We start from the raw sequence: 17,712 nt of genomic DNA, 5'->3' as shown, positions 1-17,712 counted from the left end.
GAGCGAGGGGCGGAGCCTCCGCGGCTGGCTCTGCGCACGCTCGGCCGCCACCCCCTCCCGGCTGACAGGGGGCGCTGCGCGCCCGCCCGTCTTTCCCTGCCGCCGCTCTGGCCGCTCGGCCTCGCGGCGTCGCCCGCCGGCAGGAAGAGCAGGCCGCGCCGAGGCGGCCGCAGGTCGGGCGGGGCGCGGCGTGGCGGGCGAGGGTCCCGCGGCCGGAGGGGCGGGGTGAGCGCCGGGCCCGGCTCCCCGCGGCCGCGTCGGGTTGCCCCTCGGCCCGGGCGATGGCGTCGGAAGAGGCGGCCATGGCCGATGCGGAGCCCCCCCGCGCAGGCCCCGGCGCCGCCGCCGCCAGGTAGGCCGGGCGAGGCCGGGGAGCGGCGTGCCGCGTCGCCCTGGAGAGGGCCCTGCGGGGGACGGGCGGCCCGTAGTCGGAGGCCCGGCGGGGGCTGGGGGTGGCTGCGCCCGGAGGGCCGCCCTTGGGAGCCCGGTCCCTGCTCTCCGAGGGGCAGAGCGGCAGCAGCAGCAGCTTCTCGGGCCGCCCGCTCCGCTCGCTTCTCGTCCGGGGAAGGCCAAGCGGAGCTCCCGGCGGCCTTCGGGGGAAGCGGGGGGGCCGGGCGGGAAGGCGGTTGCCGTGACTGCGGGAGGCCGCCGGCTGCTCCGTCTCTGCGGCAGCACGGTCGCCGCCTTTCCCGGACCCGATCCGGGCAGGGCTGGAGGCCCGGGGGTGGCTCCGCCCGGCCCCCACCGCGGGCGGGCGGTTTGCCCAGGACGGAGCTGCGTGCGGTGCCCCGAGCCGAGCCGCTTTTGCGAGGCGTCTGCAGAAAAGGTAGGCAGCGCGTTGACCCGTTCTCTCTCCCTCCACCCCCCGCGCTGCCTTGCTGGGCCCCGGCGACCTTCCTGCGCACAGAAGCAGCTGCCTCCCGCCGGATCCTGCCAAGCCCAGCCGGCTGCGGGAGCAGGAGCCCCCCGAAGAGGAAACTGGAAGGGACCCCAAGGACCCGGACGCTCCGTCCTCCTCCTCCTGCTCGCCTGTTCCAACAGCCCCGCAAGAGGAAGAGGAGTCTGCGTTGCCTGAGGCTGCTGACTTGCCTCCTCCCGCCAGCCCCTCAATTGAGGCGCCCTCCTTGCCTGATCTGGACAAGGCTGTGGGAGAAAAGGGAGCCTCCCTGCGTGCGGAAAATCCACCCACGGCCCCGCTGCTTCCACAGACAGCCCACTCCGTGGACATGGACTGCTCCAAGGCTGAGCTGGGGTCTTGGATCTTGCAGCACGGAAGGCGGCAAAATGGCTGCCCTGATTTGGAAGATGTGCGCCTGGCAGCCTCTCTGGGCATGAAGAGCCAGGGACAGGAAGATGATGGGGCTGCAAAACCGTCCCAAAACATTGCAGTTCAGGTCAGGGAGTGGATGCTTTGCTGAACCTTCCCAGTAGGAAGTGGGACTGGGAGGGGAGGCTTGGGGCCCTCATAAGGGGCCTGGTCCTGCGTGAAATGCAACAAAGAGAAGCAGGCAAAACATGGGTGGTTTCCTTGCCTCTGGAAGAGAAAGACAATGTGAGCAGGTGTCTGAACTGAGGCCTTTTTTCTGCTTCAGTTAGCGTTGGGATAGGGGACAAGGCTGCGGCTGGACCACCAGCCAGGGCCCAAACCTTTGTGTTGCCACTTGACCACAGGTGCTCGGCAGAAATGGTGGGAGTCAGAGAAAGTCGTGTTTCCTCCTCTGGTTGCTGACAGAAAAAATCCTCTTCTCCCTTTGCAGACTGACTTCAGGACGGCTGACTTGGCAGCCAACACCGATCTGGACATCGAGAAGAACCTGGTAAGTATGGGACTCTCCTCTTCCGGTAGTGGTGGGGCTGTGACTGAAATGCACAGTGTTCATCATGTGGAGAAGGGGGCGCTTTATGCTCTCCACTTGTCGAGCTGTTCTGCTTGGCATCCTACTTAATCAGGGTCTTCTTCCAGCCAGGGTGCGTTGGCTGTGCTGGCTTAAGGCTTTGTCTTTTGAAGGTGGCCCAGAGAATTCAAACCTCTCTCTTGCTGCCCAATAGGACAAGATGATGTCTGAGAGAGCTTCGTTGAAGGAGCGATACCAAGAAGTCCTCGACAAGCAGAGGCAGGTGGAGAACCAGCTGCAGGTGCAGCTCCAACATCTGCAACAGCGCAGGGAAGAAGAAATGAAGAATCACCAGGTGAGCTCAAGGCTGCCTCCACCCGGTCTGCAGTGGCAAATCAGGGAGTGCCAGGCTGAAACCAGGGGGGCACCAGGGAAGGAGGAAGTGATGCTGCTTGGCGGAAAATTGTGTGGGACTTCTGGAATTCCGTCTGACACCAGCTGAGAACAGCTGAGTGGATTATCAGTTGAAGATTGCTGAGCCCAGGCAAAGCGTCTTGAACTTTCACAGCACGTTGAGAATTCTGAGAACATGCTACTGGTTGTTTTCTGTGTTAGGAGATCTTGAAGGCCATTCAGGATGTGACCGTTAAGCGGAAAGAAACCAGGAAGAAGATGGAGAAGGAAAAGAAGGAGTTTTTGCAAAAGGAGCAGGACCTGAAGGCAGAAATTGAGAAGCTCTGTGAGAAAGGCCGGAGGTATTTCAAGGTGCCAGCTGCTGGCCTGTTCAGAAAGCTGATTACGAAGGGGGCAGCAGGTCACGGATACAGGCGAGCAGAGCAAGGTGGGGATGGAGCTGCATCAAGGCCTACAGTTCTCCCGCAGGCCTTTGGAGTCAGCAATTCAGGAGGTCCACAGTATCTTGTGGAAGCAGCCCAGATTCAACCTGCTGGGCCTCCAAGCCATTTGTGCATGTTTGCAAATCTGCAGCATTGATGCTTTTAGTCCAGACCCCTTTGGCTTCCGGTTGTATAGTACAGCTGCTCTCCTGGGAGTCTTGAGCCCAAAGCATTCACTGGGCTGCCCTCCTCTCCCTCCCTGCCTCCCCCCAGGCTTTTGAAGGAGCAAGAAGAGAAGGAGAACAAGATTGTTTCGTTGATTGCTGAACAGGCAGAGGAGAAGTAAGCTGGGGGGGGAGCTTATGCATCGCCCTGAGCATCACCTCAAATGGAAAGGAGGGGAAGGGGCTCGTCCACACTGTCCCTGAGGCCTCTTCCTACTTTTGCCAGCTGGAAAAGCTGGGTGGCTTGAGGGTAGCTCCTCCAGGGCTTCTGGCAGGCCCCTTCGTTCAGCGAGCATCTCTGCTTGCTCTGCAGGGAAGCATGGGAACTGGAGCTGGGCAAGCTGAAGAACCAGCAGAGTGACATCAACCGGTCAATCTTGGAGGAGACGGAGCGGGCCTGGAAAGCAGAGGTGGGGGGGGGGGTAAGCCTCCTCTGGTGGCTCTTTGCATCGGTGGGCAGGACACGGCCCCTCTCCAGGTGTTACTTCGGCAGCACCCATGAGACTGGTGTGGCGCTAGATGCCCAGTGGCTGGGGGGAAGGTACTGTGACCTGCGCTTTCACTGCCCACTCGGACACGCCAGACGGCATAAACAGGTTGCCCCCACCCCCTCCCTTTCTCAGATCCTATCTCTGGAGAGCCGAAAGGAGCTCCTGGTGCTGAAGCTAGAAGAAGCCGAGAAAGAAGCAGAGCTGCACCTCACCTACCTCAAGTGAGCATGGCCGCAGGCAGGCTCAGTGGGCAGAGAAGGCACCAATCGGTGGGGCGGAGGGGGCATCCTGACCTTGGAGACCAGCGGGCGGCTTGCATCAGCCACCTTTGGGGAGAAAGGGACGATGCTGTCTTCAAGAGGAGGCCCGTAGTACAAGCTTGAGGTTTTTTGGGGGGGGCCTCGCTCCTGTCACGCTCTTGGCGACGCTCCCGCTGGGAAGCTCAGCCCTGCCTGTGACTGGTCTCCAACTCTCCTGTTTCTGGCAGGCCTTGTTGCCGGCCCCGTGACGTCACACTTGTCCTTCTGTGGCTGAGGGTGCCACTCGAAACTTTGGGCTTAAAAGACTCAGGGAAGGGGATGAAGAGGAAGGAGGCTTCTCCCCTTCAGCTGGGGGAGTCTTGGTGCTTTTTGAGCTCAGGGCAGAACTCTTCACCCCTTGGCATCTCTTGCACATAGGTCAGCACCCCCTACGCTGGAGACAATCCGGCCAAAGCAGGAGTGGGAGACCAGGCTGAACAAAATACGGATGACCAAGGAGAGCGTCCGTGTAAGTGCAGAAGTCCCCCCCCCTTTCCCTCAGTGGAGCAGTGCTTGTGCCCCTCAGGGTGACGGGAGGCATCCCAGGGCTGCTGCCATTGAGGCTTTGTGGGCCCGGAGATTGCCAGAGGTACTTTCTCAGGATGAAGCTGGAAGGCCTCAGGAGAAAAAGATTTGTGGGGTGGCCCCTTTTTGAGGTGCTGCTGGAGCTTTTCTCCAGGAGTGTTGTGCCTCCCACCCTGCTTGCGCCCACCTTGCTCAATGCACATCTGTCTTCTAGGACAAGTTCAACGACCACATCCAGCTGGTACGGAATGGGGCCAAGTTGAGCAGTCTCCCACAGATCCCCACACCCCCTCTGCCCCCGCCCCCATTGGAGGTGAGCCAGGGAATGCAGAAGGCTGGTATCAGGACCCTGTCCACTATGAGGCGCCGGACTAACGGCCTTCTTCCTCCTTTCCTCAGACAGACTTTCTGCTGCCTCCTTTCCAGGCCAAGTCTTCTCTCGCCCCCCAGCTGCCCTTTCCCATCGGGACAGTTTCCATGGCCCCGATGGTCATGCCCAGCGCTGACCCCCGGGTGCTCTCCTTCCCCCTGCTGAACCCCAGCCTCATCGCCAGGCCCAGTCAGCCTTCGCCGACTTTGCCTGCAGCCCAGGAGCGGAGCAGTCCCTGCCTCTCTTCCCTGGTTGGTTCCCATGGGGCGCCTGGGCCCTCGCTGCCTCCCCCCCCAGGCCTGGGTGGAGTCAAGACCCCATCTGACTTCCATAGACCCCCTCCTGTGGACAAGCTGGAGAAGATCCTGGAGAAGTTGATGACGCGCTTTCCTCAGTGTAATAAGTGAGTAGCAGCCCCCAGGGCGAGGGCCCCCTGTCTGCCCTAGCAGGCTGCCCTGGGAAGCATCCAGGCTCAGACTGATGGAACAACCTGGCGTCACGCAGAGGCTCTCTGGCAGAGCGGACCTTCCAGCCTTCACCCACTGGCTGGTGGGCTGGTGCAAGGTCTGTTTGCGGCCAGTGGCCCATGGGAGAAGAAAGGCGGGGGGGGGGACTCTGCTGGGCTGGCTTGTGCCCCTGCTGAGCCCTCCCCTCGCCTCTTTTCTTTGCAGGGCCCAGCTGACCAATGTCCTCCAGCAGATCAAAGCAGCTCGAAGGACCTTGGCGGGACTCACCATGGAAGAGTTGAGCCAGCTTGTGGCAGCCAAAGTGGCAGAGCAGCAGGAACGAGTGGCAGCTGTTGGCACCCAGGTGAGCTGGCCGGCAAGCCTTGGGCGTTCTAAGCATTAGGAGGCTGAAGGCAAGCGGTGGGGTTGAGTTTGGCTCAGACTCAGTCTAATGGGTCTGCTTTCCTCTGCCGCAGCCCCATAGCCGGATGTGCTCCCCCTTGTTCCCTGGTCCATTGCCTCAGATCAGCAACCCTATGTTCTTGCCGCCTGCACAGGTCTCCTACTCTGGGACGCCACCACAGGTGAGTCCAGTGGGGTCTTCTGAGTTTGCTCAACCCATATGTTGGGGGAGACCCGTCCCATCCCTTGTCTGGGCTTCATGCCTCTCTGCTTTGTTTCTCTCCCAGGCACCTGTAACCTGCAAATTGTGTCTGATGTGCCAGAAGCTGGTCCCACCCAGTGACCTGCACCCCATGGCCTGTTCACATGTGCTACACAAGGAGGTGAGGGGCTGATGGGACCTCCGAGCGGGGTGGTGGTGTAGAGAGCATCACAGGTACTCCTTGGGCTTCTGGGTAGAGATGAAGTCAGGAGGAGGACTGTTCGAAGGGCAGTGGTTTACAGTGCTCCCTTCCCCTGGAGCTGAAGGGCAACACTTGTTTCCTTGCAGTGCATTAAGTTCTGGGCTCAGACGAACACAAATGACGCCTGTCCCTTCTGCCCCACCCTGAAATGACCCCGGCTGAAGCGGAGAGGCGGAGGTGGCTTCCGAGGGGCCTTGCGCCCTGTGTTTCTATTGCTCTGTATTTATATGGCAGTGTATACACCTGTACATTTTTATTCTATAGGGAATGTGTGTATAGAAAGTTCACATCCATACCAGTTCATAATAAAATGTGTATATGATGCAGTAGTTGGGCAGGACCCTCCTTTCCCTACTTCAGAAGGACCACGGCTCTGCTGCGGAAGGTGGTGTGAGAACTGGAGTATTTTTCCTCTGCTGTGGGGATGCAGCCTGAGGAAGTCCATGGCTCTGCAGAGTGAGAGTGGCATGGCCTTCTCTGCTGCCAATGCTCTCGTGGACGCTTGGATCGGGACAGGGCCTGTGGGATTCTTCCCTGCCCTCAGAATTAAGATGGCCAAGGGCCCATGGTGCTGGCTGTGAGGGCCCCTGGGACTGCATTCTGGCTTGGATTGCATGGCACCCATCCCATGAATTAATGGTGGCCGGTGTGCCTGCATGAGCATCTGACGGGGGGGGGGGGGTTTATGGCTTAAGTTTCTTTAGCAATGGAGGGGGAAACTCCCTCATTGTGAAGGCATCCTCTGATGTGAGGCATACTGAAAATGCATAGCTATGGTGGGCAAATTCCAGCGAGTAGGGTCCTGGTCAGTACTGAGTGGGACTTGTCCCCTGGGAGACACTAATTTTACCACAATTTGGGTCCACACAAACGGCCCTCACAGGAGGGAAACACATCTCCTATCCTGTCCTACCTGTCCCTATGGGCAGCATAAAACCCATAAAACCAGACCAAACAAACTTGCATTTACCAAAACACAGTTAAAAGTTTTTCTAGCTTGTTCCTTCTTTTGCATTTGAGAAAGATTGGGGAGCCAATATTACAAATATTTACATTGTACATCAAATGTACAACATTTAAAATATTGTACAAGCACATTGACTGCAACTATCCCCGTCTCCCATGGCCAGCGTCGGTGCTGGGGGTCTCCTAAGGAGCCTTCCATTCACAGCAGCTGAGACCCAGTGAAATCTCTGTGCCCTGTTGGCCTCCCAAGGCTTTCCATGCCAAATCCCTGCCCAGAGGACAGAGGTCCCCAGTCCTACAGCTGTCTGCTCCTCTCAGGCAGACCACAGCCAGGGGCCTGGGAAAGGAGGGGGGTTCTCACAACACAGGGAACTGTAACTCCTCATCCACTTCTGTCCGTTGCAAAGGAAACGCCACACTGCAGAATAACAGAAGTTGGAAGGGACCTTGGAGGTCAACTAGCCCAACCCCCTCCTCAAGCGGCAAGCCTAGACCACTGCAGGAGAGCTGCCTCTGCTACTGAGGAGTCTGGGCCCTGCCCTGCTCCAGTACTACCTGACCCTCCACGTGTTGCTCAGCAGAGGCCCCAGAGCAGGGATCAGAGTCCAGCTGCCCAGGGGCTCCTGTTTGGCGGAGGGGCAGCTATTTGGGCGCCCACAGCTAAGTTGCCGCCACAGAGCCTGGGGAAGGGCCAGCGGCTCCTTGGCAGGTCAGCTGCAGGCTACTGAGGAAAGACGTCTCTATCCATTCCCCGGTAGCCTCTGATGCCCCCAACTCCGCAAGGCCACCGAGTGCCCAAACTGGCAACAGAGCTGCTTCGGCCTCAAACCCTCTGAATCTTCCCATCCTCCTGGGCAGAGGACGGGAGGAAAAAAGCTGGGCCAGACCCGCAGAAGGGTGAGGAAGAAGTGCCAGAACCAGGCCACACATTCAGCTTGCTTGGCATCCAAGGGAGCCGGGCAGGAGGCTGGCATCAGGGGTCTGGTGGATGGGAGGACAGACTCGCAGGGGCTTTGCCAATGGGAGAGTTCCATCTCTCTCTCTCTCTCTCTCTCTCTCTCACACACACACACACACACACACACACACACACACACACAGAAATCCGGGGCCTGGCGCTTTGACCTAATGGCCAGCTCATGGGGCCTCCCTAGCAGAACTTGTCTGGAGGAGGGGAGCCCACTGGATCCTTCCCAGGGAGGAAGGGCAGCACAATAAGCAGAACAGCAGGAGGGTCTCCCCCCTTTCCCCACCCCCAGGCAGCTGTTCCCGTTACAGCCATAAATCCTTCTGGAATCCTGGAATTCAGGTTTCTACAGCCATCTAGCCTCATTCCACACCAGAAAACCTCCAGTAACCCCTTCGCCAATTCAGTGGGTCCCTCATCTTGAGCTGATCCCTGTCCCAGCAGGCATGGGGGGAGGGGAAGAGGTGACCTTGAAATGGTGTCACCAGACATAAGTTCCAAGCAGGCGCCTGAAGACTCCGAAAGTGGGGCATGGCAACCCCCCTTCAGTTTCATTACTATTGAAATTGAGAGAAACAAGCACAGGCACATCCTTAATAAATTACAAAGAAGCACTGCTCAGAAGCCCCACCCCTTTCCTCTAGCGCTTCCATGATGCACAAACTGCAGCAGTCACTGTCACTGGCAAACTCAACACAATGGGAGAAAAGGTGTTTTCCGGAGAGATGGCAGGACCCAGCCAGTCCGTCTGCCCGCTGCTTGTGCTGGTTGTGGAACTCCTGGGACACCAGTGGAATCAACGGCTCTTCTGCCACAATTGGCCCTGCCAGCCTCTCTGCCCACCGTGGGCTGGAGGCTGGTAGTTGTGGTGGGCCCTGGGCGGCAGCTGAGCGATCCCAGCAACAGCAGCTGTCCGCATGGAGAAGGCAAAGGCCACAGCAGCGTTAGGGGAGGGGACGATGGTCCAGGTGTCCATGCCCAGCCATGTTGCCAGCATGGGCTATGGGCAGGGGGGGAGGGCAGCGCTCACTTGAGCAGGGAAATGTCATCAGCGAAGTCATCGTGACCACGGCGGAGACAGCGCAGGCAGCGCCACTGCGAGACCATCAGGCAGAGAGGAAGCATGAAGAGAGCGCAAATGGCTGCCATGATGTATGCGATGGTCATCAGAGTCGACTCGTCCGTCTGGGGGATGTTGTAGCCACAGTCCTCCATGTTGGGGTGCAGGAAAGGCCCGTCCACCGAGGCCGTCCGGAATGCATCCTGCACTGAACACGGGAACAGAAGGGGAAGAGGCGAGGCCTGACTACAGGGGCCTGACTGAGGGCCCATCTCAACCTGGGCCAAGCACCAGGCCAGGGATGGCAGAGGAATGAGACAAACGTGACCAGCTGATGTGTGGGGAAGGCCAGGCAGAAGCCAGCTGAGTCTCGAAAGGTGGGGGTCTGGTAACACAGAGGCCCGGGGAGAAGGGCTGCTCCAGACATGTTGGAGGGCCGATGAACCACTTCACAACCGGCCAATGAGAAACCTGAAGGGGCTGAATCCAAGCTCCGTTTTCATGGCCCTGGAGGTCACCTGCGGGGGCTGGGGGGCTGTTCAGGTCTGGGAAGCAGCAGATGAGACTGCTGGCAGCACTTGCCCCCCTCCCTGCTCTGAGACCTACCATGGCAAGTGCTGACAGCAAAGCCAATGCGCTTCTGAGCCCGGTCAAAGACCACGTAGAAGCCCTCCATGATCACAGCCCCCATGACGGTGCCGGTGGAGGACTGGGAGACGGCAAACTTGTAGCATTCGTCCTGGGAGGTTGCCACGTCCTCGACAGGCCGTAGGTATTGCTGAGAGAAGAGGCAACAAAGACATGAGGCCACGCTGAGTCCTGAGAAATGCTGTCCTGCCTCTCCAGGTCAAAGGGGCAGCAGAGTTTAGCATTCCCAGGAGGAAAGCCAAGCGCACTCTGCCTTTGAGGTGTTCATCATTTCACATGTTCCTGCATTAAGCTGGATGAAATGAAGTCCAACCATTTCTTCAACAGAACTGGAAGGACCTTGGGAGCTCATGTAGTCCAACGCCCTACCAGATGCAGAATTCCACTCTTCTGGCATCCTGAGAGGTGGGCATCAGGCCCATGGAAATCAATCTCTTCCCAAAGATGTCTGTTGCATTTTTTTCTGACAGCCAACTCAAAACTTTTCTCTGTGTTCATTTTCCTGTCTTCTACACAACAGACCCCAAGATATTTGGAGACACACAAATTTCTCTTCCAGTCTAAGCACATCCCATGTCTTGAACTTCTCCTGTGTTTCCTGTCTGAGGCCCTTGTCCTCTTGGTTGCTAACCTCTGATTTGCTTCAGGGTTTTTCAATTCCTTCCTAAAATAGGGTGGCCCAAACTGGGCTACATATTCCAAGTGCAGTCTGGCCCATGAACCATAATGAGGATGACAACTCTTCTTGTTTTTGATCCCTGCTGCATTTTTCTTTCCGGCTTGCCAGGAAAAGTTAAGCAGCATCCAAAGTCAAGCTCAGAAATTAACCTATGAATCAAATTTACTGCCTGAAAAGATCTGATGCATTTTTTTAAACAAAGTGCCATTGTAGGACTGGTATAGCTAGTTTTAGCCAGAGGAGCTCCATTTTGTGTGGAAAAGGCCTTTGGCCTTTCGCTCACTGCTGTTCTTAGCTGTTTTCCCTTTGGGCTTCTCGTCCTCCAGCCTCTCATCTTGCAAGGCCACGTAGTAGCCTTATCAAACAACAAGGACTGTCCCAAACCAGGACAGCAGGGGAAACAAGGCTGACGTGTTGAAAACAGATTACTTAGAGTGTAGGAGCTCCCCTTTTCTTGCTGCAGATAAATCAGCTAGAAAGTTTTACATGCTTAATTAGTAGCCTTATCAGGGAGGGACAGAAGGGTTACTCTGCCCCAAGGAAAAGCAAATCCAGCATTTGGGTGGGCCAATCAACGGTTTGGCCAATACTGTCTTCCCAATGTGTTAAAAGTCCCTATTTTGAACTTTTCTTATGTCAGTATTATAGTATTGCTATTGTGCAAAATGAAATGCAGTAGTCCTTGACTTATGACCATTCTTTCAGTGACCATTCAAAGTTACAATGAATGAATGGTAGTTATGACTGGTCCTTGGGAGTTACAGCCATCCCAGCACCCCAGAGTCACATGATTAAGATCTGGCTGTTTAGCAACTGGCTCACACTTAGGATCTCTTTCAATGCCCTGATTACCAGTTGCAGCTGGCTTCCCCAGAAAGTTAATGGGGAAGCCGCCAAGGAAGGTCAAAGTCGCTAAGTGAAGTCTCCATCCACAAGACCCACCCACCCACCCAGACCCTCCGAGATAGCCTTGTGCCTCTCATATACCCTGCCCAACAAATGCTGTGCTTCCCTGTGCCTCATCCACCCCCTTACTCACTCTCCCACTCAGCAGCAGCCACTTACCTGCTTGCCAGCCTGGAACTTGCAACCTCCTGCTGGTTTCCCCATTGACTTTAGTTGTGGGAAGCCAACAGGAGGTTGGTTCACCTAACTACCGTGGGGTTCAGTGTGGTTTGGTTTCTGAGTACAAGCAGGACTACAGGAATTGCCGTTGCTAAGCAATGATGTCACTTAGCGATGGAAATTCCCATCCCAATTACCACTGTAAGTTGAGGATTACCTGTAATGCTACAGGTGCCCTGGGCTCTCTTGCTCAGCCTCTGATACCGCTTAAAATGTGCTTTTGAAAAGAATGGACAATTCTGTATTTCAGTAGTTGAGAAAAGCTGTACATTCTCAGCACAAAGGCTGACATGCTCCACACCATAACAAATACCTGGCCAAAGTTCAAGTCCTGAAAGATTGGCCCTTTTTCCCAGGCTGCCCAAAGACCTGGTTTCTACCACCAATATTCTCAACTGACCTTCCTTCTGGGTCCCCACCAGTCTCCTCCTCCCCCTCTGCCGATATGGCCCCTCCAAACAGACCCTTCCCCCTACTCTGACTGCTGAGAAGCTGGCACCCACCTGGGGCAGGATGCTGATCCGGAAGGAATGGTTGGTGGCCTCTCCCATCAAGTAAAGAGAGATGACCGGGAAGATGTTCCAAGGGGTCGTTCCCACTTGCCAGCAAACCAGCTGCTCCCCCAGCCAGAAGCCATCCGGGAACTTCTCTGTCTGTAGTGAGGGAGCCACAACAGAAACTGCTCAGCAAAAGGTAGCCTCCAGCAGAGGCCGAAAAGGCAACAGACTTCCTGAAGTTGAAGCTATTTCAGGTTCCACACCAAAAGACTTGTCCCCTCACTTTCCATCGCTTCCCCAGCTGCAGAATCTTACAGGCTGGTTCTAGCAGCGACCAAGGACAGCCCCTCCCCCCCTCCCCTGACAAAGCCCAAATCACTGTTGGGCTACCCTGCCTCTTGGGGGATGCTGGCTTCTCAAGCGGGAGAGGAGATCCCTGCCCACAAATGATCCCGTCCGCTCACAGGCTTCTCTCACCGAGGAAGCTGTCTTGATGGACTTCACTGCCTCCTCAAAGACCTTCTTGGGCAGCCGAAGGTTGGTGGTGCCGCTGTCCACAATGCTCTTGTCGTAATTGTACTGGGGAAGGGGGGGGTCACAATTCAGGTGCTGGTTCCATATTGGTGCAGGGGCCCACCCGGCCTGAGCAGGTCAGGAAAGCTGCTCGGGAGGCAGCAGGGCACTCTCTGAGGGAGGAAAGGCCGTCGCGGTGCCGCTACTCCTTCCACCATCCAGCTGAGCCTGAGCAAGTCAGCCTGGAGTGCCTGTGCCAACTCCCCTCCCCCCAGCAGCCCCTTCACCTCCTTGCAGTCCATCTGGAGATCCTGCCCATTGATCTCCATCTTGACTATGACAACCTCATAGTACCATTCTTTCCGGATAGGGGTGTACCAGATGTTGCCCCTGTAGAGGGCCTGGTCGATGCCCCCAATGATCTGTGAGGAAAGGGAAGAACAGAGGAACTCTTAGGCCACCCAGAATGTGGCTGGAGACTGGCCTATATCAGGAGCAGCTGCCTCTTGCAAGCCCCCTTCTTTGGGTACAGGCACAAGCTGACCCATGTGTGGGAAGAAACAGGGCCTTGGCTGTAGGCATCTCTAAACATAAACATTTTGCACTCTCATTCTAAGTCTCTTAGTTTATTGAGGTCATTTAAAGGTCATGATGCTATCATAGGGAGCCACTCTCTGCAAACAAAAGAGGGGTGAGGCTTCTTGACCGCATGCCCTCACCATGCTGCCCCCCACGGATGCCAGGGTCTCCGAATCATTGGTCGGGAAGCTGGTGCCGCACAGCTGCAGGGAGAAGATGTTGGCCACCTGCGTTTGCTTCACCAGTGAGTCAAAGAAGGGCTCCAGGCTGTTGTCTGGCTGGTGGGAGAAAGAAAGAGAGGCATGCCAACAGTGTGGTTGGGCATCCTCACTCAGCTGAAAAGAAGCATCGTGTCAAGGCCGACTTCTCCAATTGCCCCCCCCAGCAACATATTGGGAGTGTATCTCCCAGAATTCCTAATTGGCCACGAATTAAGGGAAGCATTGCTGTAAAAGATCTGGAGGACGGAGGGGCACAGGAAGGGCTGGCAGGCTTTAACCATCTTCCTGATCTGGACAGCAGTGCTGCAGCCGCTTCAAGCTAGGGCCTTCGCTGAGACGGCTCAGCACACTTAAGTCCAAAGGGCAGGGCTGTGCCCTAGAGATGGCTGGGGACTAGCTTGGAAAGGGTTAAATTTGTTAGATGTTTAGTGCCAGCCATTGGCAGTTCCCCAAAAGGATCATCAGATGGAGGCAAAGAGGCTTCTTTGCTTCCACTGATGAGCCAAGGGTCTCGGACCCACAGCCCCATTGGTGAGAGAGTTTTATGGTCAGGGAGGGACCAAGACCCCCCATAAATACCTCTGCACGAGGGGCTGCTCTTTGTTTTACTTCTAGTTTCTAAGTTCTATTCTCCAGTTCTATCTCTACTCCTAACCTCTATTTTAGTCATGTAATGCTAGCTTGTTTTCTTTTATTTTATTTCTCTCTCACATGCAGGCATGAATGCTTTCATGCCAAGTATTTCTTTCTCTTTGATCTATCATGAATAAAGCTAATATGATTGCATCTCTGCGTGATGCCTTTGCTTGGAAGCTCCTTTAACGATTCACTCGTGAGAACACCTCACAAAATTTGTGTTAGAACAGTCTCTCCTCATTAAGGCCCAAAGCAACCAGCCAGTCTCCTGCTCAAGAAAAGAGGGAATGAGCTGCGCCACTTGCATGAAATGAAGCTTGAGCGATGCACAGAAGGGTAAAAGAAGCTCACCCGGGCAATTTCGGCATATGCCAAGCCCAGAATGCCTTCCCAGTTGGAGCCATTGATAAAGAACTTGTCCGACTTGATGATGGCAGCAATGTTGGCACGGACCGTGACATTTGGGCCATGAGGGATGGCCACCAAGTCAGTGCCCAGCTCTCCCTCCCATTTCCCTTGTGTGTAGGGCACGTAGACTCCCTTCCGCAGGTCCCGATAGGTGCTGGAGCTACAACAAACACGAGTAGAAAGTCAGGGCTCACCCTCCGCGGTGCCACATCCCCCCTGACTCTTGCAATGTCTTGCTGAAAGCAAGCTGGGGAGCTCTCAAGTGAGGCCCCCTCTCCTCTCTGAGCAGCTCACCTCACCGCCCTTGCCTACTCACAGCTGGCACTGGTAGTATCGCTGCAGGAACTGATGAGGGGCTGCACCCACGGCAAAGTTGCTGCTTCCAGTGTCCACCAGGATATTCAGCTGGAAGAGAGAAGAGCCCGAAGGAGGCTGAATCCACTTCACACAAAATATTGGAGAATGTCTCTGTACCCCCACCCCACATTTGACCAGACTGCATTGGTTTCCAGATGCGGTGGCTACATCTATAGTTCTGACTAGCCCAGGAGACGTGCTCTAGAGGAAACAGAGAGGTTCTCTGTGTGCTGATACCAGCCACCCCAATAAGAGATGAATTACGGCTTTTTTCTGTTATCATTTTTTGCAGCAACGGCCCGTGGTGAAGGCCAAGGCCACTGTGGCTCTTCTGGCTTTTCTGCTGTAGACCCCAGCTTGAGAGGAAGGAACATGATGGTCAACAAAATGCACAGTTGCCCTCAGCGACAGCCCTGAGCCAAGCAGCTCAGGTGAGCCTCTCCCCGACCAAGGTCAAATCTAAGCTGTCTTTCAAGCCCCATACTATCGGTGTGCAACTGCTAGATCGCCCACAATTTGCACATCTCCAGTAGGCAGTTCTGGAAAGAAGCCACACCAACACCGCCCCAACCAGGGCACAGAAGGTGGCAGAAACGGTGACCCTCCTACTGCATCTCGCCCAATTCGAGGTCCTCCCGACCTGCAAAGGCCTGCTGGCATCGGATCTCCGGGGCCATAGGGCCTGGAGGATCGGAGGCCCCAAAGGGCGGAGCCCTCCCGGATGCTGCGCAGAAGAGAGCTTCTCTTGCAACTTGGGAGCCGGGATAGGTCTTTCCGGAGCAACCTGGACTCGCCCCACCGCTTTCTACGGGCCAGGATGATGCTCCTAGGGATCCGGAATCGGGGGCAGCCACCGCGGGCGGCAGGGCCCCTCGGAGCCGGTAGCCACCGCAGGCCGCGCAAGAGAAGCGGACAGGCGAGGAGAGGCGCCCGGCGCCCTCCGCTCCCCCAGCAGCACAGCGGAGCCCGGGAAGCCGCCACCGAGCCGCCTCGCCCGCGCCCGGAGCCGCTCACCTTCTGCGGGGGGCTGCCCACCGTCATCTCCACGTAGTAGCCCTGCCCAGACTTGCCGCGCAGGTTGTCCACCATGGCCACGAAGCTGCCGCCGCTGCTGCTGCTGCTGCTGCTGCTGGCGGCGGCGGCGGCGCGGCTCCGGGGTTGCTCCCGCTCGCCGGCCGAGCGCCGCGCCCGCCCTTCCGCCGCCGGCGTCCCGGGCAGCGCGCTGTGCAGCGGCAACCGGAGCCCGGCCGGCCCCGCCGGGGCGCCTCCGAGGCCGCGCGCCCCGGCCGAGCCCAGCCACAGCCAGAGCGCCAGCAGCGCCGGAGACATCGGGGCGCCTCTGCGGACCGGCGGCGGCTTTACAGCGGCATCTCCGGCGGCTGCCAACGGCGCGGCGGGGCGGAGGAGTTGGCGGGCCCGCGGGCGGAAAGGCGGCGGCGGCGGCGCCCGAGCTTTCCTCTGCCGGAGCTCGCCGGGAGCTGTAGTCCGGGCCCGGAGGAGGCGCCTCTGCGCAGGCGGCGGGAGGAGGAGCGGGGGGCGGAGGCGGCTGTTCAATCTCCTCCGCTCGGCGCTCGCAACCGGGCCGCGGCGATGGGGGGGCCCGCGCTGGGACGGCAGGGTGGAGGCCTCAGCCCCGTTTCTTCGCCGGCGCCGCCGTGCCTGCCCGCCCATCCACCCTCTGCCGGTGGGGCCGACGCTTTTGCTCTGGCGGTCCGGAAAGGGCCCTTCTCGGGGCCCACGGGGGAAGCGGCCTGCCGGGGGAGAAGCGCCGCGACGGACGGGCGAAGATGTCCCGGCTTCTCGGCAGCGGAAGAAGCCGCCGCCGCCTCGTCCTCCCGGCTCTGCTGCTTCCGTGGTTTCGTGCATCCTGTAAGTGGGTGAAACATCCGCGGAGAAAGCCGGTTACCCCTCCCTCCGCCTCCCCCTTTCAGGCCCGGAGGGGTTCTGGACGCGGCTTGGAGGTCCAGTGCAGCTTAATAAGGCCCATCACAGGCAGCAAGTCCGCCAACCGGTACAAAGGCAGGCCCTTCACCTCAAATGAGCGCTTGGCTCAGGTGAACCGTGGCCCCGGCTTTCCCATGTCCAATGACCTGGGACAATACAACCGCTGGGTTCAGCGTGGGATCCTTCGCTGGGCGGCTGCCTAAGGTGCAGCACAGGGGTGATCAGCAGAGGGCAGGGACCCTGGAGCTCCTCTCTGATGGCAGCTGCATCAGCCAGCTGCAAAGGCAGCTGTGTCTTGGCGCAGATTGAGAGGCAGCCTGTCAAATTTACAACCTGCCCTGCTGTCCCATGTCTCAGAGGAGGACGGAAAAGTGACCGGCAGTGGGCAACCTGGCCTTGGATCACCTGAACGCCTTTCGCAGGAGGCCCTCCCGCCAAACGCCACTGGTCCCACTGAGGTCAGAGTTATCGACACTGACCCCTAAGCGGAAGCACGAAGCCAGAAGTCCCAGAGTCTGGGAGTATCCTGTACTTGCCTTGAGCTCCTGGAGCAAACCGAGCTATAAAGTACCACCACCACCCCATTTAAAAAGTGAATTTTGAACACATTTGCCCAAGAAACAGCCATGTTAGTTTGATGGTCAGAACTTTTCCACATTACTGCATGAAGCACTGGCTGGCCGGCTGCCAGACTAATCTAAAATGCTCAGCTTCTGCACTGGCTTTGTTTCCCAGTCTTCCCCCACAGAATCTTTCATTTCCCATTGCAAGCTGTTCTTAAACTGGATCTCTTCAATAAGCTCCATATTTGGGCCATCTTGGGACTTGTTGAACGGTTTGCTGTTGAGGGCCTGAGACCCCAACCTTGAAAGCGCTTCATTTAAAAGGAACATATTTTCAGTTATTCTCCGTCTCCTTTCATCCCGTCTGCATGGGAACTCAGAACAGGAAGCTGCCAGTACCTTAGCTAGATCAGAACAAGATCTGCACGCTTGGCAAGCATTGCTGAAAGCAGACCCTACAGAGAAATCACAACTAGTTACAGGATGCCGTTAGAACAGTACCTAGCCTCTTGTGTCAGTTTGGGATGAGGAGCAAGCAGGGGTTTATGTGGTACAGATCATGCTAAGAACACCTGAACAGGAAGACTTGTACACGTTATTCCACACTGAACATCATTGCTTATACACGTGCCATAATATGAAATTTGCAACCAATCA

General features: G+C 57.2%; 2 protein-coding genes across 3 annotated transcripts; one reads left to right on the top strand and one right to left on the bottom strand.

The window, feature by feature from the left end:
- Window positions 1-139: 139 nt before the first annotated feature.
- Window positions 140-6,218, top strand: RNF214 (ring finger protein 214). The gene is made up of 15 exons (XM_081333770.1): window positions 140-352; window positions 908-1,394; window positions 1,758-1,817; window positions 2,050-2,190; window positions 2,451-2,590; window positions 2,945-3,013; window positions 3,209-3,305; window positions 3,519-3,607; window positions 4,064-4,154; window positions 4,425-4,523; window positions 4,610-4,983; window positions 5,252-5,390; window positions 5,503-5,610; window positions 5,716-5,811; window positions 5,979-6,218. Exons 1-15 carry the CDS (start codon window positions 282-284, stop codon window positions 6,042-6,044), a joined length of 2,127 nt encoding a protein of 708 aa, XP_081189896.1. The 5' UTR covers window positions 140-281; the 3' UTR covers window positions 6,045-6,218.
- A 2,119-nt stretch (window positions 6,219-8,337) lies between these two features.
- Window positions 8,338-16,025, bottom strand: BACE1 (beta-secretase 1). Of its 2 annotated transcripts, none has more exons than XM_081333771.1 (9): window positions 15,563-16,025; window positions 14,508-14,596; window positions 14,135-14,351; window positions 13,067-13,204; window positions 12,635-12,769; window positions 12,312-12,413; window positions 11,841-11,990; window positions 9,492-9,663; window positions 8,338-9,093 (listed from the first exon to the last, which is right to left on the bottom strand). In XM_081333771.1, the coding sequence occupies exons 1-9, from the start codon at window positions 15,875-15,877 to the stop codon at window positions 8,852-8,854; spliced, it is 1,560 nt and encodes a 519-aa protein (XP_081189897.1). In that variant the 5' UTR covers window positions 15,878-16,025; the 3' UTR covers window positions 8,338-8,851. The 2 variants fall into 2 exon arrangements, with proteins under 2 accessions (XP_081189897.1, XP_081189898.1); XM_081333772.1 differs by having other exon boundaries at window positions 8,338-9,088.
- Window positions 16,026-17,712: the final 1,687 nt, after the last annotated feature.

This window comes from Vipera berus, assembly GCF_964194415.1.
Source record: "Vipera berus genome assembly, chromosome: 8".
Lineage (NCBI taxonomy): Eukaryota > Metazoa > Chordata > Lepidosauria > Squamata > Viperidae > Vipera > Vipera berus.
This window is presented reverse-complemented; position numbering and strand designations above follow the sequence as displayed.